This window comes from Sturnira hondurensis, unplaced genomic scaffold (assembly GCF_014824575.4).
Source record: "Sturnira hondurensis isolate 20B ecotype Veracruz unplaced genomic scaffold, ASM1482457v3 Scaffold0013943, whole genome shotgun sequence".
NCBI lineage: Eukaryota > Metazoa > Chordata > Mammalia > Chiroptera > Phyllostomidae > Sturnira > Sturnira hondurensis.
Window position 1 is genome coordinate 103542 of NW_028086574.1, and position 27809 is coordinate 131350.

Consider the following 27809-nt stretch of genomic DNA (forward strand, 5'->3'; position numbering starts at 1 on the left):
CAGTATTAGTTCTCACTTCCCAGGTTGTTGTGAGAATGAAGAGCAAATGCTCAAGGAGCTAACCCTGGAATCCTGGCCCCTGCAAGCTCTCAGTTTGTTTCTTTTATTGATCCCCGGAGGCCAAGGAAAGTGCCATCATCAACTGCTTGTCACATTCAGCCAACCGACATTCTGGGAGCCGTAGTGAGTCAACTGGAGATTCCTGGGTGGGAACACTACACTGAGACCTCAGTGCCTACAGCACCTGCCTCCCTTAAGACAGCATGTTCTTAAGCCCCTTTAAGAAACTGGTGGGTCAGTGAGTTCTTAAACCCATTTCTTTGTGAAAGGAACCAAAAACCAAAAAGGTTTGGGGCATTAGAGAAAATTAAGAGCACATGCCCCAAAAATGTCTCTATAGGCAAGCTATAGGCACACCTGCTGCAAAGCAAATGGTCACTTTAGCTCCTGCAACAGCTAAGTGATGGAGACATACCTTACACTCATTTTACACACACACACACACACACACACACACACACACGTCCGCGGTAAAGCCCAGACCAGAAAAAGTGTTCATTTCCCAACAAGTTTCAATGATATTTGGGAACCTGGGATTCAAATTCAGGGTGCCAGATGCTGGGCATGGGGAGTCTGATCACTGCCCTCCTACTTCCCTCAGCAATGGGCTCTGGGACTAACAAATCACCCTGCCCATTCTGATGCCATCTGGTTTCCCTGAGAGTTCTGTTCCAATCCAAGAATCCCCATGATAGCAGACCAGGAAAATGGGAGAAAACTGAACAGAAAGGGTTTATTGTATTATTAAATGACCAGACCCCTGGAAATGATGGAGAATGTTAACAGTGAAAATGAAAACTGAAAGTGTGCACTGCATTTTACATACTGTTAAAAATGTAAAAAATATTAGAATACGTCTTTCGAATATGAAAAAGATTTATTCCACAAAGCAAAGGCACACACTGAATGAATTTCAACATGCAGTTTTGTTTCACTGCCCTTTTCTTAAAAAAAAAAGTATTGCCAAAATTCATAGCAGATTTAGTCAAACACATCCTCATTTTACCAAACATGCAGAAACATCAAATACACATCTAAGGAAAGACTCAGTTGGTTTTATCATCCAAATACACCAAGGTTGTGGGTTTGTTCCCTGGTCAGGGCACGTATGAGAATCAACCAATGAATTCATGAGTAGAACAATTTGATGTTTATCTCTAACCCTGTTTCTAAAAATCAATTTAAAAAATTTAAAAAAAAATAAGGCCCTGGCTAGTGTAGCTCAGTGGATTGAGTGTCGGCCTGTGAACCAAAGGGTCACCAGTTTGATATCCAGTCAGGGCACATGCTTGGGTTGCCTGAATGGTGGCCAGTGGGGGACACTCGAGAGGCAACTGCAAATTGATGTTTTCCCACCTCTTTCTCCCTCCCGTCCCCCTCTCTAAAAATAAATAAAATCTTTAAGAAAAAAAAAGGAGTGTGGTAGCAAAACAGTTATAGAAAGTTTAAATAGGTAATGACTGACCAGATCTGGTAGGATGGCTCAGTTGATTAGGGCATCGTCCCATACTCCAATAGGTTGTGGGTTCAGTTCCTGGGTTAGATCCCTCCCTACGGTATATGGGGGAAACAACCAACTGATGTTTCTTTCACATCTATGTCTCTCTCTCTCTCTTCTTTCCTGTTTCTAAAATCAACAGACATCTCTACAGGTAAGGATTTTAACAGGCAGATAAATAACCAACCAAAGCAAATATTCTCTCTCTAGAACGTGGAGGAAATGAATACCTCACACACTACTTAAAAAATGCAAAAAAAGTACAATCACTTTAGATCACAACTTGCCAATTTCTTTTTGTTAAATCCTCAACCATGGACATTTTTTGGATTGCTTTTAAAGAGGAGAGTGAAACAACAATATGAGAGACATTGATTGGTTGCCTCCAGTATACACCTGAATCAGGGATCAAACTTGCAGCCTAGCTATATGCTAAAAATGGAATTCACACCCCTTCGGTTTGGAGACACCGCTCCAGCCAACTAAGCTACACAAGCCAGGGCACACAACTTGTTAATTTCTTTCAGTTAAATATTCACCTACACTCCAACTATGAGGTTGCATTATGAGTCATTGGCAAAGATAAATAAAACATATATCCACATAGATAATTACATACAAATGTTTCTACTGGCTTTATTGAGTGTACAAATAGCTCAATTCCCATGAACAAATGAATAAACAAGTGGCGACATATTCAAAGACAATAATTCTAAACCAACAGAAAAGATCAGCTACAAATATATCATTACTGAACCTCCAAGTATTTACATAACATAAATAAAAGCAGAAAAACTATTTTGATTCCAATCATATAGATTCTATTAAATGCAAAGCTGTCTATTAAAATGGAATGTAAATCGATGGTTAGAGAGACTTGAAGGGCAGGAAGAGAGATTAGAAAAGGACATGAGGTAAACAAACAGTGACAGATATAGTCAGTATTATGGCCATGATGATGGTTTCAGTTTCATGCCTAGGTCAAGACTTCTCAAATACTATATTTGAAATACATGATTTACTAAGAAAAACTTTTAAGGAATTGTTCAAAATTTGAAGAATCTTTATGTCCAACATTCTTTGGAAAACAGGTTGGCAATTTTATATTCAATCCATGACATCATGCCCTCTAGAAGTCCATTTTTCTCAATAACATCAAATACATCAAATAATAAATAACTTTGATTTAAATCAACAAGAATGCAGGCTGAGTCAGTGAAGTCACATACCTATTCTAGAGGTAGTGCTTTATAAAATTATTTTTAATTTTTCTTATACATACCCCTTTTCTTTATCTTTGTGTCCCTACCTCGGTATCAATGGTCTTTAGGTGAATATCTGAAAGGGCATAGAAATCCACAAAAGTTCCTTATAATTTTAACTGACAATTACTTTGGCTACAGAAGATAAACATGCCTGGAGATCATCAGATTTGCGTGCATAATGATCCTGCGGTCTTTTTCACAGTATCATTTCTGGATGTACATTCAGAAAAAGCACACTCCACTAGTTGGCTGCAGTTTCCTCCAATTACTATTAGGCCTGTACTTCTGTAGCAATCATGGTTTTCCCTAATCAGAGTTTGCTCCAGTGTTGTTAACACTAAATAAGGGAAATGTACATTTCATATATATCTAAGAAATTCCGCCAGTGTGAACTCTTTATGTACAAAGATGGGTTAGAATTTTGGGCAAAATGTTTCCCATATTCACTGTACTCATAAGGCCTTTCTCCAATGTGAACTCTGAAGAGAATGAAGGTCAGTTTCTGATTAAAATTTGGCACATCACTACACTCCAAAGTACCTCCTCCAGCCATGGCCGGGTGGTTCAGTAAGTCGGAGCATCGTCCAGTGCACCAAAAAGTTGCGAATCAGATTCCAGGCATGGCACACACATAGGTTGCGGGTATGATTCCTGATCAAGGCATATACAACACACAACCAACTGATGTTTCTTCCTACATTTTTCCTCTCACCCTCTCTCTCTAGAAATCAATAAACATAAGCACAGGTGAAGATTTTTTTTAAAAAGTTCTTTCTCCAGTGTAAACCATCTAATGACAATGAAGGTCAAAGTTTCTGAAAAAAGTCTTCCCACAACACCGCACTCATACAACCCCTCTCCTGTAGGAGCTCTCTGATGATTGTAAACATTACTGCTAATGAAAAAGGATTTCTCACATTCATTGTACTTTTAAGGCCTTTGTCCAGAGTGAAATCGTTGATGGTAACAAAGCCTATATAACATTTCCACATGCAATGCAATCATATGGTGGTTCTCCAGTGTGAAATATTTGATGACGGTAACTGAGGTTACTTCTATTGGTAAGATTCCCCACATTCACTACAATCATTCTCCTATGTGAACTCTGAGGTGTTGAATGAGGTTAGCGCTTTGACTCAGACTTACAACATTTGCCACACTCATAACTTTTGTCCAGAATGAATTCGGTGGTGTTGAATAAGGCTGGAGCGTTTTATAAAGCATTTCCCACACTCACTGCACTCATAAGGTCTTTCCCCAGTGTGAAGTCTCTGATGACAATGAAAGTCATATTTCCTCTTAAAAGATTTCCCACATTCACTGCACTCATAAGGCCTTTCTCCTGTGTGGACTCTGTGATGTTTACAGAGGGCAGAACTACTGGTAAAAGATTTTCCACATTCACCACACTCATAAGGCCTTTCTCCAGTGTGAACTCTGTGATGTTTACATAGATCGGAGCTACTGGTAAAAGATTTCCCACATTCACCACACTCATAAGGCCTTGCTTTAGTGTGGACTCTGTGATGCTTACGAAGGTCAGAGCTACTGGTAAAAGATTTCCCACATTCACCACATTCATATGGCTTTGCATTGGTGTGAACTCTGTGATGTTTACGGAGGTCTGACCTACTGGTAAAAGATTTTCCACATTCACTGCACTCATAAGGCCTTTCTCCAGTGTGAACTGTCTGATGATAACGGAGAGCAGAACTACTGGTATAAGATTTCCCACACTCACGGCACTCATAAGGCCTGTCTCCATTGTGAACTCTCTGATGACAATGAAGGGCAGACCTATTGGTAAAGCATTTCCCACATTCACTGCAGTCATAAGGCCTTTCTCCAGTGTGAACTCTCTGATGATCACGGAGGGCAGAGCTATTGGTAAAAGCTTTCCCACATTCACCACAATCATAAGGCCTTTCTCCAGTATGAACTCTGTTATGTTTGCGGAGGTCAGACTTACTGTTAAAACATTTCCCACATTCTGAGCACTCATAAGGACTTTCTCCAGTGTGAACTCTCACATGACAATGAAGGTGAGAGCTACAGGTAAAAGATTTCCCACATTCTGAGCACTTATATGGCCTTTCTCCAGTGTGAACTCTCTGATGACAATGAAAGTGATATTTCCTTTTAAATGATTTCCCACACTCACTACACTCATAAGGCCTTTCTCCAGTGTGAACTCTCTGATGATCATGAAGGGTAGAGTGACTGGTAAAAGATTTGCCACATTCACAACACACATAACTCTGACTTCCAGTAAGGAAACCATGATCGTCAACAAGTGTGTCATCACAGCCAATGGCTTTCTTACATTCTCCTGGGTTGTAATAACATTCTGTACTTTGAAAAGTCATTCCAGACTCAGAGATTTCATTTGCCCTGTGCATGGTCTGAGTAGCCACTTGCTCAAGAAGCTCTGAGCAGACAACGAAGTATTTTCCAATTTGACTACAAGTACAAGGCTTCCACGACACATGGAAATTACAGCTCTCTCCAAGTGGGACTCTATCCACACTGCTTGTGAAACAATTTTTTGTTCTGTGCTCTTTCTGGTGTTGGTGACACTATGCACTGAAATAAAATTATTTTGTACATGCCCCACACTGTGGCAATTTCTGTATTGTGTTCCCTGCTGGTCAACCAAGAGTAAAATGTCTCTCAAGACAGGTCCACAACTCTCACAGGAGTGGCTCTTCTGGTAAGACAAAGCTGCCTTGAGATTCTTCACCTGCGAGACTCTTATAGTAACACTCTGGTTCAATGGGTGCCTCCACAGCCTCTGCTCCACAGCAGCAATCTAAACAAAAAGAAACACCGTTGAAGTATATACTGACCAATAGGGAGAGGTATTCTCTTTGGTTCACAGGTCCATGTTCAATCCACTGAGCTACACCAGCCAGGGCTGGGAGAGGCAGTCTCACCACAAATTTGCATCGGTCACGTCTAGTCTTGATTCCACATGATGGTTTTAACACAAGTGAGACAGACTCTAAAAAACCTGTAGTTATGCATTACTAGGCCAGTAAGGCCAATACATAATGGAAACCTCATTAAACAAAGGACACTAAGATAGGACAGGACACACAAAAGAGAGGCTGGGCTTTCAAGCTGTCCCACTGCTGATGGCTGCCTGCAAAACCCTTCCTGCTGGTGACATAAGGCCGTGTACTGAAATGTGAATGTGCTCAAAACATGAAAATCAACTGTAGCAGAGGAGATGCTGTACACCGTTTGTATAGAAATATATGCACACTTGAAGATTCAACAGGCATTAACTGAAGTTGGAAAGCACACCAAAAGGACTCTAGAGAAATGGCTGTGGTGTAGAACAGTGGTCCCCAACTTTTGGGTACCTGGGAGTGGTTTTATGGAAGACAATTTTTCCATGGACCAAGAGGAGTGGCAGGGGGGAGCAATTTCAGGATGATTAAAGTACATTACATTTTTTGTGCACTTTATTTCTATTATTACATTGTAATATATAATAAAATAATACAAATCACTATAATGCAGACTCTCTGCTAATGATAATCTGTATTTGCAGCTGCTCCTCAGTACTAGCATAACTGCCTCAGCCACACTTCAGATCATCCTGCATCAGATTCTCATAAGGAGCACACCACCAGATCCCTCACATACACAGTTCACAGTGGGTTTCACGCTCCTGTGAGAATCTAATACTGCCTCTGATCAGATAGGAGGAAATTCGAGCAATAGGAAGTGGCTATAATAACAAACAAAGACTTATTTACTCTCCTGCTGCTCTCCTCCTGCTGTGCAGCTTTGTTGGGGATCCGTTGTGGAGATTAGACAGACAGATATGAACTTTGGCTGGAAGTCAGAGTAGAAATAACTAGGAGAACTAACAAATTGGCAAAGTGCCAACATTCAGAAAAGATAAGTAGATTAAGGTGTCGTCACTGGTAATGGTAACAAAATACAATTAAACAGAACAGGTTCCTCACTATGTTTTAACAAAGCCCTGGCATCAAACCCTCCCCAAATGCCATTCACCAATACCAGAACCCTTGTGAGCCCATCCTGTCATGGCTAAACTCATGCCCCTCTTTTAATACACAAAGGACCGTTCCAATTCACTCCCAGTTGAGCAATCACATGGAATACTGATGATGCAACTCCTAAGAGAAACTCCTAAGAGAAAACAGAAGAGGTGAAAAACCAGCACTGTTACAGAACAAGTCAGCACAAAGAGACCAAAGGGAAAAGATCTCTGTATGAAACGTCAGCAAGATGGCAGAGTATAAAATACAAATATTCAACTATCCTCAAAAATAATTAGACAATTATCTATGATAAAAAGCAGAATGTGAGGAAAGGGGTAAAGGGTTACAGACCAGTTTTTCCAAAGTGTCATAAAGTGGAGCATAAAAGAAAGAATTGCACAGAAACAACTACAAGAGAGACTGGCCTAGCAAAGATGATGAGGCAAGGATGACAGCTTCTTCTTCAAGCCACTGTGCTTGTGCTACAGTGGATTCTAATGGACTCTTTGTGAATGACCATGGAAACTGTTGTCACTAAGAACTTCAGGATTCTCTGTATCTACAAACTCCCCACAGACTTCACCTCAAAGAACCTGTGGAATTTGTCAGCACAGATATCAAGAGGAATGCCCTTGACCACAACATGACTTATGAAAAAATAACATCAGTATTTCCCCAGCAATGTTTGCCACCAAAGACTCCAAAAGAGATCATCAAATATTGGAAAACCACTGCCCTGGCCACTGAGGATGCCTACAACCTTCTCTACTCTTCATGCTTCAGCTCATGGGGTAGCAATAAGAATGAGAAGTGAAACTTGAGTTCAGCACCAAAAACAACACACTACCTATCAAGTACTATTGTATCCACAAAGAGATAAAACTATTTCTCTAAACACAATTGTTTGCCAGTAGATTCCCAATCAGGGCACATGCCTGGGTTGTGGTCCAGGTTTCTAGTTGGGAGAGCGCAACAAGCAAGCAACTGATGTTTCTCTCGCACATCAATGTTTGTCTCCCCCACTTTCTCCCTCCTGTCCCCTCTCTCTAAATAATAAATAAAGTCTTTTAAAAAGAAGTACTTGTCTAAACAAAATTGGTTCCATAAAGTCCAAAAATGTCACTGTTTCACCAAATGCTCAGATATTAACAGTAAGACAAACAGAAATATCAAAAAAATCACAAGAGGAACATCACAATGTTCAACTGAAATTTCTAATAAATGGAGGCATACAAACTGCCCAATAAAAATATAATAATTTTTAAAACCTCAGTAAAGGTGAACACACATGGAACTCAACAAAACAAACAAACAAATATATGAACAACACATGGGCTTCAGAGAGGTAGAAATCAATACAGAATGAAATGGAAATTATGGAGTAGAGAATACAATAAATAAAATGAAAGCTGCAAATAAGAGTTTCAAAAGCAGAGAAGATCAAGGAGTAAAATGGAGACCTTATCTCAGAGGCAGGTTATATGAAAGCTTCTACGTAAAAGAAAAAAATGAGGAAAGACAGCCTAGATGAATTCTGGAACACCACAGAGATAACCTATATTTGCATTATGGGAGTCCCAGAGATGGTGAAAAAAAGATACAGAAAAGGGAGCTGAAGCAAAGGGGTAAAAATTTTACTTTTAATAAATGAGCTAAAGATTTCCAAAAATGAAAAAGAAATATGAATAACCATGTTCATGATCATCAGAATTCCCTGTCCAGACACAATGGAAATAGGACTTCTGCAAGACACAATATAAGAAAGTGTCAAAAATAAAAGGCAAAGAAAATTTTAAAAGACCAAAGAGAATAGAAACTCCTCATATACAGGACAAGGCTCCCATAAGCCTAACAGTAGATTTCTCTGAAGAAACCTTGCAAGTAGGACAGTATCAAATGATATATTCAAAACACCAAAAGACAACATCTGCATACCACCAATACTTAAACCAGAAAACCTCTTCCTCAGAAATAACAAGAACGGTTCATAGGCCAGAGTTCAAACCACTGATTAACACTGGTTAGGTCTGTATGATTTCTTGGGGTAACTGGCTGCAGAGGAATGTTGGGGTGGGTATTTTTAAGGCCTTTCAGAATTCTTCAGTCATAAGGAATATGAAATATGTCTTTCCTCACTAATCAATGTAATCCACTAGGTTTCCAGCAAGTCTACTGACCTCTAATCCCATTCTATGAGGGTTCAGTACAGCAGTCACTGGGGCTGCAGGGAGAGAAGGTGCAGGCAATGAAACTAGCCATGCGAAGTCCAGGATCCACCCAGAAATTGGAAAAGCAAATAGTGTATAGAGTTCACAGGTGAGAACATAACGACACCTGAGGAATGAAGGGCTCAGGGGATTTGGAAAGCCTAGTTAGTACAGGTCACTGGTGAGTGTGAGGGCATTTTTTAAAAAGGTTTTATTTATTTATTTTCAGAGATGGGAAGGGAGGAAAGGAAAGAAGAACAGAAACATCAATGTGTGGTTGCCTGTCACACACCCCCTATCAGGGACTTGGCCTGCAACCCAGGCATGTGCCCTGACTGGGAATCGAACCAGCAACCCTTTGGTTTGCAGGCAGGCGCTTGGTCCATTGAGCCACCCCAGCCAGGGTGGCATTTTTTAAAGTGAGAATTAGTTTATTAAAGTTTGGAGAAATGAGGCAAAAGGGAAGACCCCCCCACCCCGGAAACTGGATCATGGTTGAGCCCAAGACCAGCTGCTGCTCCCCATTGCTCTCTGGCGGGCATTGCTCTCTAGTCTAGTCAGAACCCTTAGAGCTTAGGAAAGAAGAAGCAAACTATAGGTCTGAAGAAGGGTGTGTAGGCATGCCCAAAGAAGAGTGCACAAGGAGAGTGTCTTACCCAGGGAATATATAAGACCAAAGTTCTGCAGCATCACACTGAGATACAGGCATCTCTGAGCCTGAACAAGGAGGAGGTGTCATTCCATCCTGGACACAACAACATCCTCAAAGGTCACAACAGCCTGTCAGAATTAATACAAATGAATTAAGAAGTCTGTTTGAGACCCCCAAATCCTGTACTATACAAAGCTTACCCATGCACAAACCCCTCTCCAGGACCTCAGAGAAGTTCAGAGAAGACACTAGCCCTTGGCCCCAGTGCTGCCTGCTATCACAGTCTCAATCACTCTAATCATCCTCAGCAACAACACCAAACATAGGATGTGCAGCTGATAATTGGCGTCTATGCTTAGGTCCAGGGCTACAGGGCTACAGGGCTCCATCCCTCCTGCCCAGCAATTCCACTGAGTCTCCCTGATCATGCCCCCAAGACACAGCCAAACATGGGCTATGCTTCATCCTTAAGTCCCCACACCTGGTACCCAGGACCATCAGCTCACACTGCCTTTAGCTGTGCACATTCTGTGTGATCTTTTCCTCATTCACAGCTTCACACCCAGGTTCACTCCCTCAGCTCTACCACCTCTCCTGCTCCACACCACAGGTATCTCTCAGAAATCACCCATGAACTTAGCATATGGCTTCCAGAGTGTCTCAGGTATTTCAGAATGATCTAGTACAACCGACACAGACCAGAAGGAAGTTTGGAAAAAATCCCTACAGTAGGATGTAGGAGCCTACATCCTCTCACCAGAACCCCTACTTCTGGGTAGGAACAAAGGGAAACAGTTAAAGAAAGGAAGCCCTTGCGGCGATCACGGACATCAAAACTACAAGGCCCCCTCCCAACCAGAAAGCAGATCAGAAATTGGCGCCACAAAACTTGGAGAAAAAGCCTCCACCCTTGGAAACGCATAAAATCCCAAGAACCGAGTACTCGATCTCTTTTATCTCGAGTTGGCCCGCGTCCACTCGGAGGCACACGTTAGGCACACGCCTCACCAGTGGTGTCCACACTGGCCTTTTTTCCTACCTTGATAAAACCTGCTTTAGTCTCACACCGATTTGTCCTTCAAACCTTTCCTGGGCCAGTCAAGGACCTGACGGTTGTATGACCTAGGCAAGTTTAGGACTGTCCAGGGTAGGAGCATCCCCCGGTGTGTTAGAGGTTCAGTAACAAAACTGCAGTCGGCCCCGAAGCCCGTCACCTTCTCCGGCCCAGTCACACCGTGTGTCACCCACCGTCGCGCGCCTCTCTGTCCAGGACGTCGGGGCCTGGGTTGCAGGACCTGACAGGCGCCCCGCACCCGGGCTGCAGGGCTCCGCGGGCTGAATGGGGAGGGTGGTGGCGGACGCAGGTTCACCTCAGCCGGGCGCTCAGCGTGCCCGCCGCCAGCGGACTCTGCGGGCGGAGGGGAGGCTCGGAGGCTCCGAGGCCTGGATCCGGCCAGTTGCGGGTCGTCAAAGTCAGGGTCGCGCCTCTAAGCTGAGAAGACAGCGCCTCCGGAGGGCACCAGCTGTGAAGCGTCTCTCTCGTTTAAGAGACCTTACAGACCGGAGAAGTAAAAATGTCCGCCACTTGAAAAAAAAAAAACCGGGAAATTACAACCTAAACTGAGGCTCGACGCCCCGTCTTCGGCGCAGCGGCCTCTGGGTAATGTAGTTTCCTAGCTACAGCAATTAGTCCTACTTGTCCAGTCAAGGTCTGTGGCCAATAAAGATGTTATAGTTGGGCACAACTGTTACTAGCAGAAACGAATTTTTTAAAGTTTCACTTAAAAATGACTAATTAGAGATAAAATAAAACCATTTATAAATCAAATAAGCCCTGGTTGGCATGGCTCAGTAGATTTAGTGCCAGCCTACAAACCAAGGGGTGGATGGTTCAGTTCCCAGTTGGAGCACCCCAATAGGGGGCGCGAGTGAGGAAACCACACATTGATGTTTCTCTCCCTCTTCTTCCTTCCCCTCTCTCTCAAAATAAATAAAATCGTTAAAAACATATCATTTTAAAGTTTATATATATATATAGCAATTTCCAATATTGAAATTAGCAATTTCCCAATATTGAAATATTTTAGTTTATATTTTAAATAAACCTTTTCTACACAAATTGCTACACAATTTCTTTTTCCTAATTGAACCCTAATGAATAATAAATTAGGCCATAGTTCTAATAGATAAACACATGAGGATAAAATTTGGTGGGATTGGTTTGGTCAGGCTCTTAGGCTTGACTAAAGAGCTGAACACCTAACCAATGGAAACTTGAGTACTAATAACTCATGACACAGATGATATCATAATTAATCTGTTACCTGGAGCTGATTATGATGAAATGACAAGTGTTTTCCTATGAAAAGATGCACAAGGGTTCTTATGGGCTGAACTGTGTAAGAATGGCATGCAAATTCATGAAGCCTTCTTAAAAAAGGAAAAATAAGGAATAAAAATATTCACTGAATTTATCACGTGTGAGAAGTACATTTATATATATATTACTGACATTATTTTCTGTATTTCATAATGTTGACATCTTGGAAGTCCACAGACTGGAACAGACTACCTCTCCCAGAACTACCTAATTCCAAAAGATAATAAAAAACCTGTCCAACAACCTGTGTTTCTATCTTATGTAAACCACCACTGCATAGCTATAACCAAATACACTTCTTTATCTGACTCTCACACAACAAGCCAGCATGTCCCCTAAATCAACCCAAGGCTAGGTACCAAAATATTAGGGACCAGTTGTATTCCCCAAAGCTTGCCAGAATTATTGAATTATTCAAGTCACCAGTCCTACATAGTGTAAGCTACCCTGCCTTGCCTTTCTCAGGAAAACTACAGGAAATACTTGTGCCCACGTTCTCCTCATTCCTTTCTGTCTTCTGACCAACACCATTGCTTTCCCATGTGGTTGTGTGGGGCACAGCATGTCCCTGCTCTTGGAAATTGTAAGTAATGAAAACTTCTTACACATACTTTAAACTCATCATGTCCCCATACAGTCACTTCTGTAAATTAAAACACTGTGGGTATAATCGAGATAACTGGGGTCGGGACCTGGGAGACTGACTATGTTTAACCAAAGAGCATGCCTTCCTTACTGCTCTTGGCTAACTGGATTCATTGAAGAACCTATAATGCCAGGGAAGGCACAGCTGGTTCTTGGCCCAGCTGCACTTTGGTTGTCATTTCTTTATGCTGTGTCTGTGCATGCTGTCATGATCATTTATAAGACGATCACAAAAAGGAATGGGGAGGAGTGGTCAAGGCTAAACTCGTCTGCTAGATCGGTGTGGAAGAAACTGAGCTTTCTTCAGTCCTTCAGCATGTCTCTCAATGTCCATGACCGTGATTCCTGGGTGGCAGCTCAGTGCTGAGGCACAAATTGGAGGGAGCACCCTGCAGTGACATTAGAAGGAAGACCAACAGGGTTTAAATACAAATCACTTTATATGGTGGCGAGGGCCAGTGATGTAGCTGGGGTGACACTGATGACCCTGTCTTGGATGCCAGGTCAGTGATGCTGCCTTCCATGAGGACAGGAAGGCAGGAGTTTGCAGGGAAGATGCGGCATGTGTGGGTGGGGGCGGTCAACCCAAGGAGAAAGTTGAGATGTTTTGGTTTTTTCTGAAAGTTGAGATGTTTATACCTAAGGTGCCTTCTTGGGTTGGGCAGGTTGGCTGGGTTCCTCCCTGCCTCTTCCCTAAACTCTAATCCTCCTGCCAGGAGGAGACAAGAGTGACTACATGGCCTGGACCACTCACTACCAGAAGATTACTAAAAACCCAGAGAAATTGGAATTGGTGAACAGTTAAAGGTGTATGAAAGGTGTTTTATTTATCTGACAAATGGAAGTTAGAGAAATCTAAGGAGAAGTCTGAGTAGAACAATATATAGTTTATACTCATGTCTGTATTGTAACCATCTGGATTATTTAGGAGTAATTCAGAATTTTAAATTTAATATGCAATATTGAGCCAAGTATATAATACATCAATGTCTTAATAAACAATTTTTCATTGAACAGAAGACAAATGGTACACATAGTGAATACACTTATAAGACACACCAAGTAAAACTCATAAACATATATTTTATATCCTAATTGCACTCTACCTTAAGTAACTAATAAAATTCAGCATTATCATATTTTAAAAGTATTTTTGTATACTCAGGTTATCAGGTCCATACTTTTTAAAAAATATTTTATTTATTTATTTATTTTTAGAGACAGGGGGAAGCAGAAAGAGAGGAAGAGAAACACCAATGTTTGGTTGCCTCTCATGTGGTCTCCACTGGGGAGACTGGCCTGCAACGCAGGCATGTGCCCTGACTGGGAATTGAACCGAAACCCTTTGGTTTGCAGCCCGTGCTCAATCCACTGAGCTACACCACCCAGGGCTAGGTCCATACATTTTAGAAATGCTTGAGGAAAAGTTTATACATTGACGCAACAGGAAGTTTAAGTGAAATAACCCACTATTGTGCCTGGGAATAGAAAGAAGAATCACCATGATGATGCATATGATAGAAAGCTAAGATAGGATTCATGGAATTTCATAACAATATTTTCTGTTTATGGATATATTTGAAAATAGACATTACAAAGGTAGAATATGTCCCAGTATCAGTAATTTTACTTGTCAAGGAGGAAGCACTGAAAAGGGCAGGAGGTACTGGTTTAAGGGATGCAACCATATATGGAAACATCAAAACTCTATGGTAAAAAAAAATGTATGTTTTAAATCAATTACACTTACATAAAAGGTCTTAAAATGTTTAAAACTTACCACTTGCTAATTATTTTACTGTTATAATAGATGTTTTTATTGTATTTCTATGCATTACAATTTGCCTCCCTTACCCTTACCTCCCCCCGTCCCACTGTTGTTCATGTCCTTCAGTCCTTTTTCCTATTGCTTGAACACTTCATCCCCTACATTCCCCCTATCAATGTTAAGGTTGCTTATTTCTACTATCAGTATGTTGGAAAAAAATTATACTCATGTGCAGCTAGAATAGTTTACCATCTCCATGTTCAGTGACATCATTTTGTCAGTTCAAAACTTGACCATGGTGAGTTTTTACACTAGGGAAATTGACAAAAATTACAAACCTAGACCTGACTTAATGTATTATTGAACATTTAGACTTAAAGAAAGTGGTGAGGAATGTTCACAAAGCACATTATACTTATGTGTGATATGTTAGGGTGTCTGGTGATGTGGACTGTGAAAAAATTCACAAAGAAAACACAGAGAGAAAAGTTTAATTTACTTTCCCCAAGAGGAAAGGGGCCAGGTGTGAAGAATTATGCAGGTGCTGAGGTGTTGGGGCTTTGAGGTTTTATTGGATTATAAAAAAGGGGGTGGTTTGCTACTGGGGGCACTGCAACTCAGGAAGTTTCTGTTGGTTTTACAGAAGCTGCAGCTGGGCCCAATGTTATCATTTGCCTGCAGCTGTGAAGGACACCTAGTCACCTCTTCTTGATTTTCCAGTTGTTTTCCTATCCTGAGAACATAAGCTCATAACAGTAAAGTGGCAGACATGTTTAATAAGGTCATAGGCCTTCTTGGCAAATGGCACCAGCTTTGTCCTCTAATTTCCCATCTGGGTTTTTAAGATTATTTTACAGCTGTACCTCAGTACTTGCCATGAATTCACTCTGGAACTCATGATGAATGCTGAAACTGACAAGTACTGAGCAAGCAATGTGTGATGAAGCATTTTCTCTTGTAGCTGGCATCATGACTCATAAAAGTTCTAGCAAGTGCTATGAGTCCCTAGCAAGCACTGAGTCATTTTTTTAAAAGATTTTATTTATTTATCTTTAGAGGGGAAGGGAAGGGGAGGAAGAGAAATATCAATGTATGGTTGCCTCTCATGAGTCCCCTGCTGGGAACTGGCCTGCAACCCAGGCATGTGCCTTGACTGGGAATTGAACTGCGATTGTGTGGTTCACAGGTCCACGCTCAATCCACTGAGCTATACCAGCCAGGGCTATTTTTTTTTCTCTTCAAAATGTAATGAGTACAGGGGTTGGCAGTTCTGAAGTTGATGAGTACTGAGGTATAACTATATTCTTAATGATTTGGGGGAGTATGGACAAAGATCTCATCTTCTTATGTCTACTTCCTACTGCTTAAGGATGTATAGCTGTCCCTACATGAGGGTCTGGATATGGGTCATTATAGGGAAGAGGTTGGAATTGGGTAGCTCAGAAAGTGAGAGTTGTGGCTGAAGGCCATTTGTGGAGGGACTCTCCCAGAGGCTGGATGTTCTGTTGAATGTAGGATATGAAATATTTGAGAAGACATGGCCAAAAAGCGAGAATAAAAGCTGCTATAGGCCCCAGGCAGGGAGTTAGCCAGGAAAACCAGGACAAGATACTGACCTAAAATCCCACCAGTCAAATCCTGCTGAGACCCCCTCTTTAGAGCATTTATTTGCTTTGTGAATATTCTTAAACTTGTTTTGTGTTTTTCCAGATCAGTTAACAGAAAAACAAAACCAAACAAAATAAAAACAGCAATCTTTGTTAAGCATAACACAGGTTCCTCCCTGGTTAGCTGTTAAGTCTAGGGCCTACCTATTCTGTAGGACTACTCCTTCTAGGAAGGTGATTTATTCTTGTAGGGTATTAATTTGGTTAGCTAAGTCAATTATCTGTTGAGTTACTTCTAAGGAGAGTCACTGGGCTGTAAAAATGGAGTTCAAAAGTCCTCTGATGCCAGTCCCTACTCCAAGTGCAATGCCAATTATGGTGATTATGACTAAGTCCCCCTTTTTGGCTCTTGTGGATTGGGAGTAGAAGGGGAAAGGTATATTGTCATTGATGAGGGTGAGTTTGGGAATAATTTTTTTCAATTTTTAATGATTTTTTTTTAAAGTGGGGGGAGACACCTGGCTGGTGTAGCTCAGTGGGTTGAGCACGGGCCTGTGAACCAGATGATCACGGTTCGATTCCCAGTCAGGGCACATGCCTGGGTTGCAGGATAATTCCTGGCAGGGGCCAGTTCCCAGCAGGGGATGCACGAGAAGCAACCATACATTGATGTCTCTCTTCCTCTCTCCTTCCCTTCCCCTCTAAAAATAAATAAATAAAATATTTAAAAAAAAATAAAGTGGGGGGAGACAGAGGGGAGGGAGATTTGTTGCTCCACTTATTTGTATATTCATTGGTTGATTCTGTTTTTGTTCTGTTTTTTATTTTATTTTATTTTTTTAATATTTTATTTATTTATCTCTAGAGGAGAAGGGAAGGAGAGAAGGAGAGAAACATCAATGTATGGCCGCCTCCCGTGAGTCCCCCGCCGGGAACTGGCCTGCAACCCAGGCATGTGCCTCAATTGGGAATTGAACCACGATCATGTGGTTCGCAGGCCCATGCTCAGTCCACTGAGCTACACCAGCCAGGGCATTGTTCTGTTTTTTTAAATATATTTTATTGATTATGCCATTACAGTTGTCCCATTCCCCTCCTTCACTCCCCTCTACCCTTAACACACCCCTCCCCCAACATTCCCCACTTTCATTCATGTCCATGTGTCACAAGTTCTTTAGATTCTGTATTTCCCATAGTATTCCTGCCCTCCCCCCTATTTTCTACCTACCGTCTATGCTACTTATTCTCTGTACCTTCTCCCCCCTTCTCCTCCCATGCCCCTGTTGCTAACCCTCCATGTGATCTCCATTTCTATGGTCCCGCTCCCGATCTAGCTGTCTTCTTGGTTTGCTTTTGTTTTAGCTGTGGTTGTTAATAACTGAATTTGCTGTCCTTTCACTGTTCATTTTTATTTTTCTTAGATAAAGAAATGTCCCTTTAACATTTCATATAATAAGGACTTGGTGATGATGAACTCCTTGAATTTGACCTTATCTGAGAAGCACTTTATCTGCCCTTCCATTCTAAATGAAAGCTTTGTTAGATAGAGCAACCTTGGATGTAGGTCTTTGGATTTCATGACTTGGAACACTTCTTCCCAGCCCCTTCTTGCCTGTAAGGTCTCTTTTGAGAAATCTGCTGACAGTCTGATGGGTACTCCTTTGTAGGTGACTGTCCCCTTATCTCTTGCTGCTTCTAGGATTCTCTCCTTCACTTTCATCTTGGGTAATGTAATTATGATGTGCCTTGGTGTGTTCCTTCTTGGGTCCAACTTCTTTGGGACTCTCTGAGCTTCCTGGGTTTCCTGGAAGTCTATTTCCTTTGCCAGATTGGGGAAGTTCTCCTTTATTATTTGTTCAAATCAATTTTCCCCTTGTGGCTGTTCCTCTTCCCCTTCTGGTACCCCTGTAATTCAGATGTTGGAATGTTTAAAGATGTCCTGGAGGTTCCTAAGTTTCTCCTCATTTTTTTGAATTCTTATTTCTTCCTTCTTTTCTGTTTGGTCATTTCTTCGTTCCCTCTGGTCCACTCCTTTGATTTGAGTCCCAGTTTCCTTTCCATCACTATTGGTTTCCTGTGCATTTCCCTTCATTTCAATTAGTTTAGCCTTCATATGTTCCTCTAATTTGTGACTATAATCAACCAGTTCTGTGAGCATCCTGATGACCAGTGTTTTGAACTGTGCATCTGAGAGTCTGGCTATTTCTTGGTCACTCAGAATTATAGGCTCTGGGGCTTTGAGCTGTTCTTGAGTCATAATGTTTGGTCTGTTGGCACCTGTTATATATGAGGGGCGAAGCTTTAGGTGTTCACCATGGTGGAGCCACCCAGTCACTGGGTTGGGACGCAGTCTGACCGAATGGTTTGTTGTTGTCGGACTTCTGTACAGGTCAATTTTCACAGTTTTGGCTGTGTTTTTGTTGCTAGAACTTCACTGTCTTTAAACTTAGTTGTGGGAGGGAGCACAGTGTTTCCACTTAACGCCTCCATCTTGGCCAGAAGTCAGTTTGGGAATAATTTTAATGAGAGTACAAGTACCTGTCCAGTTAGCAGGTAAATACAGATAGGCCTAATCCCTGCAGAAGTAGGTGTAATTTTTTGAGTTTAGGCAAATATCATGATATTGAAGGCATGGATACTCCTTTATTGCATGTCTCCATGTCCTCAGAGGTCGCAGCTAGAACAGTTCCTGCCAGTGGGAGTAGGCATGCAAAGTGTGAATTAGAAGAGAAATTGAAGACCCAGTTGAAAGGGAAAATTGTAGAGTCCCAGCCAATATTACAATTTTGGAGAGTGGATAACTTTTTATAGTTACCAGTTTGTTCTTTGCTTTGTGGCTGGAACCAGAAGTTATGATTATTTGCAGTGGCACTTGTGCTAAGGGCCTGGGCAAATAGAAGCCCAAAAGTAACGAGCTTGCTTCCACATGTTATATTGGGGAGGGGGGGATACAGATTCTGTAGAAGGAAGAGGTGAAGTAGTAGGTTGGGCTAGTTGAGGAAGTAGTATCAAAAGAGGCCTGTGACTGAGGAGATAGGATAAGCAAGTGACTGCAGTTCTTAGATACATTAGAAAAGGACCCACCTGATGGTCCCAGTGTATTCTCAGCTGTTAAAGCAGAGGAAGCCTTGGCTAAAGAGATCTACGGAGGAAGTTATTGGTTCTTGAATATTGTGGGGGTGACTTTTTCCTCAAGTCCCCCACCCCACCCCCCCTGTCCGCCACGGATGAAAGTAAACACTACTAAGACATGATCTGCTTGGGGAGGAGAGGTGGCCAGTTTCTCTGAGGAAAAAAGGCCTCAAGCCCCTTCCTCCAAAGGCTTTTATTGGGCTGTAATACACAGGAATACAGGGCGGCGAGGATCAAACAGCAGATCACATTTCAAAGAAATCTGAGGGCTTAGTCTGAGTCAGAGTCTGTCAGGAAGAAAGTTTGCAGAAACTTTTGGGTTTCCTGCTCAGACCCTTAACATATGAATGAAAGCATTCTTAGCAAAGTAGGTTTCACAGGATTTTTAGGAATTCTTTGTAATGCCAGATCCCCCCCCCCCCGCCCCCGCAATCCACTCTAGCAAGGCTAGGAGCTGCACCCCTCCCTATCAGTTTTTCAGGTTTAAGTGGATTATTGCCAGGAAGTGCTTCTCCCAGAGGACATGGGGACTCAGGCTGTTACATAGCCAGGGGGCAAGGGTCTATTGCTCGCTCTTTGCTGCAGCCCCCTGAGTCCTTCCATGATGGCCTCCCAAGTGATTGAGTCTGGCTTAGGTTGCCCCCCTCTCCATGAGGAGACTTACCCATCATGGACTTCTGACAATGCTTTGGGGGCAGGGAGGAAACTGAGGCAGCATTTGCTACCAGAGACAAGCTTTGTCTCCTGAAGCTCGCATTCTGGAGGTTGCTCGCTCATCCTTAGCCACGGAGGTTAGTTACAATTCCTGAAATCAGGCAGAGCAGTCCACAACAGAATATTATATTGGGCTTGTTGGTGTAGGTGATTGAGAAGTATATGATCTGTTGTTGGCTTAACCCTTTTATTGATGGTCCATCTGAGTCAAGCTTGTTATCCAAAATTGGTTTGCAGGCATAGGAGTCCAGTCCAGGTTCCCAGTAGGTGTGGTTCCCTGGACTGCAATCACAACAATCAAATAACTTTTCTCCAATGTAAACTCTTCCATGTAGAATGAGGTTCAGAAGTTGTCTAAAGGCCTTACCACATTTACTAACCTCACAAAACTCTTTATCACAGCAGATACTCTCATACTGAACAAATTTGTGGTTCTGGCCGGCAGCTTCTTCACATTCACCTGATAGCTCAAGACTTTTTCCACCATGAAAGGCCTTCCTACTCTCAATGCCACTGTGTCGCTCCTCACTAGGAGGAGTGGCCTGGTGCTGGAGAAAGCTTGAGATAGCTGGGATGTCCTTCCCAATCTCCCCACTTGTGAGAGGTGCTACAAAAAAGCTGCACCCGGTCATAGATGAGACCATGTCTGTATCTGCCCCCCCAGGGCTTCTCAGCACCAGTAGGCCTTTGTTGCTGATGTAGGTTTCCCCGGAAACAGAAGCCTCTCACACACGCATCACTGAAGAATGCTTTCTGCTCAAGGTATGCTGCTTGGAACTCAATCACATGCAAAATATCTTCCAAGATTGAGACACACTGCTGACAAGGATGGGTCTTCTGAGTTGCTGGAGCTGTATTAGAAGCCCCAATCAGTGACTCTTCTTTTATAGACACAATCTGCTTAGAAGAGGCCTCCTCATCTTCTTTTTTATGCCAATAGCCTGAAAGCAGAGAAATGCTGATAAAATGCATATTGATTCTGGTGGGAGGGGGAAGTCTCATTACTAACATGTGGTGGACGTAATATGTTTTCATGACATTGTCTGAAACAGAGATTCCAGGGCATACTGACTGAAATGCTGCCTTGCAGCACTGGGCATCTGAAGATTACAAAATAAAAGAGACCTCACCAGATAAAGGACGCAACGATGGCAAGCACCACATGGAAAAGGAGCAGGATGTCAAACTCATCTTCTGCCAGCAGCATTCATCAGGGCTTGTGTGCTGGTGACACAGGCAAAATATGCAGGAGACTGGTTATGTCCTTTTCCAAGTAAAATTCAATTTAAGTGAGTAGCTGTTGTTTGAAGACTATAAATGAATGTACAGGTGCCTTATTAGCCCTGTGCAGGTAACTGTTGGGCAGTACTGCAGAGGGAGCCATGCAGAGGAACAGGTGATGTGTGGAGGCACAAACATGTGGGCAGCCAGGAGGCAAGAAGTCACAGATGAAATGACAAGTCAGTAAAGTGTCAAGTATGGAAAAGAAAAGGCAGAAATGTGGTGTGGCCAGTCACAGTTGCACAAAAACAATACTGGACACAAGACAGGTTCTTGATATGTTCTGAACACACCTCTCATATAATGACCTGTAGCATTTGCCACAAAGGCCAGGCCTCCTCTGAGACCATCCTGCCATGTCTACCCTGTGGAAGAAATAGTGTTCTCCCTGCATCCTCTATTGTACTACTACTCAGAACCTGAATGATTCAAGTATTAATGAAAAATAACAGATGTGATCAGCAAACACTGACCCAGAGAAACTCACAATACAGTTGTATTCAGGAGAGACAATATTACCAGAAAAAAAAAAAACCCCTTTAAGGAGGGTCTCACAACAAAAGCCCCCATTCTTGCAAGTAATGATTATGTCCTGGTACAGCCAGTCACAAAAGAACTTCATCTGAGAAAAGAGGGCAAAACTGGAGGCCATGGATCTAGACATAGTTACCGTGCAAGAAATAGGGCAACAAAAGTGGAATCCATTAAGTTATTTGCAAGACTCCTAACACCTATACATTTATCTGCATCATTTTACACAACAGGTATTAGAACTCCTCAGTGAGTTCACAACTCAAGGTACTCCGCACAGCTCAGCACTGGCAGACACAGCTCAGATGGCATGAAAGTGGGGGAAGAAAACTGATTTCTAGTTAAGATGGCATCACAGGTAAACACAGCTTGCCTCTTCGCACAATCACATCATAATTACAACTAAACCACAATACAAGGATCATTAGAACAGTCAAAAATCAAGCCAAATGAAACTTCTACAACCACAGAATTAAAGAAAAAAATACAATGTGACTGGCTGGAGGGGTATAGAAATGGAAAAAGCTGGTCCTGCATCCACGTGTGGTGAATAAAATTAAGAGGGGTATATTAGGAGCAAAGCTTCCTCGCTCCATTCCAGGCCTCCTTGGTCTGGGCTCCAGTGCCAAGAAGAGAAGTTACCTTAACTTCTGGCTGTAAAAACCAGTAGGGATTGCAGCCGTGGAAGACAGAAACTGCCTGGCTCCCTGGCAGATATTCTTAAAGGCCTCTGTGCACGGATTTACTGAGATTCAATTCCTCTGAGTTCCAGTGCCAGGGCAGCAGAGTGAAAGCCATCAGAGACATAAGGGTAGGAACTAAACTATTCAGCAACAAGGTGAGACTGGGGGTGGGAAGCTTTCTTCCAGACAGAAGAGCTGGAAGAAGCCACTGTTCCTTTTCTGAATCTTCCCACTACATAACCACATGGTCAAGAGAAGGCATATCTGGGGCTCTGTCAACCTGCCTCACACCGTTTGCCCCACATTGGTGGTTCTCTGAGGTCCTACTCCATTGATTTTTGTACCCACCCGAGCTGTTTCCACTAACTTTTCCATATGCATGGCTTGTTGTGGCCCATGCTTCATTGTTTCCTACATTACCTCTAAAAAGCAGTATCTGGTTTTACTGAGCCTTGTGCCTCTCACTGAGTTGGCCCAAGCCTGGCACTATACCATCAGCTGGCCTCAGTTCACAGCTTGGCCTTACCTGGGCTCCTCCAAGCCCAGAAAGCTAGCAGCCATGTGCAGATTACTTTGTACCTTATGCTGTGTACTCCAGATAGAACAAAGGCTATGGATGACTTTGGCTGTGCCAACAGCAATAAAGGCTGATCTACAACAGGAGGGTGTATACAGTCCACACAATGAGTAAACCACGAGTACCTAGCTTGGGTAAAAGGGGAGGCTGTGCAACTGGACCCTCTAAGACATGTACTACATTAGGCCACTCTACCAAGCCAGAGAGATGTATCAGGTCTACCTAATACATTGAAGCAAAAACAGGGAGGAAGCCCAAATGAGGAGACAAAGAAACATGGTGCGAATGAAAGAACAGAATAATATCCCAGAAAAAGAATTAAACAATGGAGACAAGCAATTTACTAGATGCAAAGTTAAAAACACAAAGTTATAAGGATGCTCAGGGAACTTAGAGAGGACCTCAACATCATAAAAAAGATCCAGTCAGAAATAAAGGATACATTGATTAAATAAATAACAATTTATAGAGAACCAACAGAGCAGATGAAGCTGAGAATCAATCAGCAGTTTGGAACATAAAGAAGCAAAAAACACCCAATGAGAACAGTAAGAAACAAAAAAAGAATCCCAAAAAGAATGAGGATAATAAAAGGAGCCCTTGGCCTGGTTGGTGTAGCTCAGTGGATTGAGCGCGGGCCTGCGAACCAGATGATCGCGGTTCAATTCCCAGTCAGGGCACATGCTTGGGTTGCAGGCCAGTTTCCGGCAGGGGCCAGTTCCCTGCAGGGGATGCACCAGAAGCAACCATACATTGATGTTTCCTTCCTCTCTCCTTCCCTTCCCCTCTAAAGATAAATAAATAAAATATTTTAAAAATAAATAAATAAATAAATAAAATAAAAAATAAAAGGAGCCCTTGGAACAACTTGAAGCATACCAACAGTCAAATCATGGGGATGCTAAAAAGAAGAGAGAGCAAGAAATTAGAAACCTATTTGAAAAAATAATGCCAGATAACTTCCCTAACACGGTGAAGGAAATAACATACAAGTCCAAGAAGCACAGATAGTCCCAAACAAGATGAACTCAAAGAGACCCACCCCCAGACATATCTTTTTTTAATTTTATTTTTAGAGAGAAAAAGGGAGGGAGAAAGAGAGGGAGAGAAACATTAATGTGAGGTTACCTCTTGCACACCTCCTACTGGGAACCTGGACTGCAATCCAGGTATGTGCCCAACACTGGAAATCGAACCAGTAATCCTTCAGTTCACAGGCCAGTATTTAATCCATTGAGCCACACCAGCCAGGGCCCCAAGACACAACTTAATAAAATTTCCAAAGTTTAAAGACAAAAAGAGAATCTTAAAAGCAGCAAATGAAAAGGATTAGTTACCTATGAGTAAGCCCCCATAAGACTGTCAGCTGGTTTCTTAAAAGAAACTTTGTAGGCCATAAAGGATTAGCAATAAATATTCAGAGTGATGAAAAGCAAGGAGCTACAACCAAGATTACTCTACCCAGAAGAACTATCATTTAGTGTCAAAAGACAGATAAAGAGCTATCCAGACAACAAAAAGTCAAAGAAGTACATCACCACCAAACCAGCATTATATGAAATGTTAAAGAGTCTTCTTTAAGAAGAAGAGGATCAAAAATATGAACAACAAAATGGCAACAAATAAATTTCTATCAACAATTCAATCTAAAAATCAAAATAAACAAAGAAGCAAAGAAGCAAAGCAGTAACAGAATCATAGGTGCAGACAGCATTTTGATGGTTACCAGAGGGAAAGAGAGTTGGGAGGATGGGTGAAAAAGGTGAAGAGATTAAGAAGTACAGATTATTTAGCCCTGGCTGGTATAGCTCAGTGGATTGAGCGTGGGCCTGAGAACCAAAAGATCGCGGTTTGATTCCCAGTCGGGGCACATGCCTGGTTTGCAGGCCAGTTCCCAGCAGGGGACTCATGAGAGGCAACCATACATTGATATTTCTCTCCTTCTCTCCTTCCCTTCCTCTCTAAAGATAAATAAATAAAATATTTTTTAAAAAGTAGTACAGATTAGGTAGCTACAGAATAGTTGTGAGGATGTAAATTACAGCATAGGGAATAGAGTAGCCAAAGAACACACACGCATGACCCGAGGACATGAGGATTGCCTGAGGGAGTGGAGTTAGGGCTGGTGAAGGGGGACAAAAGTGAAAAAATTGGAACAACTATAATAATCAATAAAGATAATTTTAAAAGTGGGAGAAACCAAGAGAGCCCATTGTCTGGCCATGGGAAAGACACAGCTACCTCTGGAGAAAAAAAGAAGACAGGACATCATGACAAGATGCTAGGAGAAATGTGAACGTCTTACCCACAGATGCTACAAGGGCAAAGATTTCCAGCATCACATCGCAGTGCAGAAATCTCTGAGCCTCATCAAGGAGCCCCCACTCCTCCTCGGAGAAGGCAATGGCCACATCCGCAAAGTTCATATCCTGTCAGAATGGGGACAGTTCATGCCATGGTCAGCTTCTCTTGGATAACAAGTTTGTCATACCCTATACTCTCCACATCCATCAGCTCACTTCACTCCCCATAGCAAAGATATCTTGATACCATTGGAGTCACCCTCTCTTTATTCCCACTGATACTATGTATTCCCATAACAATAATAGGCAAATACATGATATCTGAGCTCTGAGCCAGGCATGTGGGCCACACTGCATCTTGTCAATATAGTGGGTGTTACAAACATAGGTTAGGGAGAGAACTTGGCCACAGAGATTGTGTGAGCGATTTGACAGTGGTCTTGTCAGGAAAGATGCCTATTATCTCCCAGGTTCTATTTTAAGCTATTTCCAATGTCAGTGGAGGTTCTCAAGCTTGGGTAGGAATGATGTCTGCTACCTCATCAAGATCTTATCAACTTTTAACAACAATAGGCAGGAGCACAGTCAAATGGTATCTAATCTCGGGACCAGGCATATAAAACCACGACAACCCTTTCTTGGCAATTCACATGGGGTTACTCATGTCACTCCTCTAGAATCCACAGATGTGAGATTACCCTACATTTACTATTAAGTCAATTCCACCAGGGCCCTGGGTGGAATTCACATGCCCTCTCCAAGTGTACCTCAGTCTTTCTTCCACCTCTCCCTCAAAGCCGCACCCCCACAGCCTCAGCCTCCTCTTGCCCTGCACCACGTTATCGCCTCAGCCTCTCTATTTAGTATTCTGTACCTATGGTCCAGAAGACACATGGTAAAACCAAACAGTATCAACTATAATCCAGACTCTGCCAGTGTCCACTGACTGGGGCTGCCTTGAGTCGTGCTTTGAAGGCCTCCTTCCCCGACAATCCCTTGCTAAAATCTCACCTCATCAAACCACATCAGACCTCACTCAGACAGATACAGCGCTCCTCCACTGGTGCTGCACTCTACGTCCTGACACCAGTCTCAGCCTTCCCCTGTCCACCCCACCTTTACCGAAGGTCCATCCCCAGTGATGCTCTACCCCATGCCCAGTAAGACTCACAGATGAGGACTTTGACACTAAGCTAATCTATCAGCCTGAATGCAAAACCCCCGGTTTCACCAAACAAAATCCTGGGGAGTCTTTAGAGCAGTGAATTCACACCAGCCCAGTCTCCTCCTGTGTGAATTACTCTCAATGTTACAGTCCATCTCACGTCCACTTATGTCTTGGCCACTTGACAAATCACAGTCTTTCCTTGTCCCTCTGCATGACCACTTCTGACCATATGCTCTGCTGTGACACCCACTTCCCACAACCAGATGGCCTGGCAGGAAACCTAGTCCTTAAGCCTACCCTGCATTCCTGGGCTACTACTACCATAATCCTGACCACCAATCCCCTTATCAATGTGACCTACAGCTCCTCCCTGGTCCACACACTTTTCTCTTCCTTTGGAGAAATCTCCACCCTGAACTCCACCTCAGAGTTACAGACATCTATGAACTGTTCTCTGAAACAACTCATACCATTAACAGTTCAAAAACAAAACTCTGATAACCTTAATGAAAATTACTATTACTTCTGGTTTTCCCCATTCTTTATTGATAATGATTCCATATTTCAAGTTGTGAAAATCAAACCATCAAATCACTCCTGACTCCTACCACTTTCTTTCAACCTCAAAATTTGAAAATTTTAGCAGCAACACCTAACAGTCCCACTCAGAAACCAACTGCTTCTGCCACCTCCACAACCTCCTCCCTGGTCCCTCACACCCACACTCTTCTCCATGCTGCAGCCTCAGGAGAAGGATTCCAATGAGAACTGGGTCAGGCCACCTGTCTCCACTGCTGCACGTCTCCCATTGCTCCCATCACCCGCAGAATACACAGCCAACTTGTCACAGAGCTGCTCTAGACCTGACTCCTGCCCCACTGGTTCCAGTTCACGAAAGAAAGAAAGGGTATCTGCAGGTTTCTGAACCAGTTAAGCCTCCCTTTCAAGCCCTTACATATTCAGGTACCTATCTCTTGGAAGAGGTCCTCCCACATCTCATTCTACTGTCTGCCAAACATAGGAACCACTTCACATAACTCTAAACCTAGACCTAGAACCCTGGGCTTGGTTGGTGACTGTTCCAGGTCCCCAGGCCCTAGGCCGGAAAGAGTGGCACCACAGTCCCGGGACACTTCCATCTTAGAGACCATTAGAGTGGAAGGCCCTGATATAAGCTCCACAACCAGAACCTGAGTGATACTGAAGTCCCAGAAATCTGTGCAAAGAAAAAGGTCAGCTGAGAGCCTGGCCACCACCGCCAGGACCCATCAGCTCACCCTCTAAGTGCCCTCACAGTGACTGCACTACCTCAGGGTCTCCAT

The 27809-nt window shown here is 42.7% G+C and overlaps 1 protein-coding gene across 3 annotated transcripts; it reads right to left on the minus strand.

Moving 5' to 3' along the window:
- Positions 1 to 1018: 1018 nt before the first annotated feature.
- On the minus strand, positions 1019 to 11278 carry LOC118998254 (zinc finger protein 239-like). 3 transcript variants are annotated; one of them, XM_037062303.1, is made up of 4 exons: positions 11069 to 11278; positions 9703 to 9826; positions 4931 to 5632; positions 1019 to 4846 (listed from the first exon to the last, which is right to left on the minus strand). In XM_037062303.1, the coding sequence occupies exons 3-4, from the start codon at positions 5220 to 5222 to the stop codon at positions 3984 to 3986; spliced, it is 1155 nt and encodes a 384-aa protein (XP_036918198.1). In that variant the 5' UTR covers positions 5223 to 5632; positions 9703 to 9826; positions 11069 to 11278; the 3' UTR covers positions 1019 to 3983. The 3 variants fall into 3 exon arrangements, with proteins under 3 accessions (XP_036918198.1, XP_036918197.1, XP_036918199.1); XM_037062302.1 differs by having other exon boundaries at positions 10947 to 11278; XM_037062304.1 differs by lacking the exon at positions 9703 to 9826 and having other exon boundaries at positions 10947 to 11278.
- Positions 11279 to 27809: the final 16531 nt, after the last annotated feature.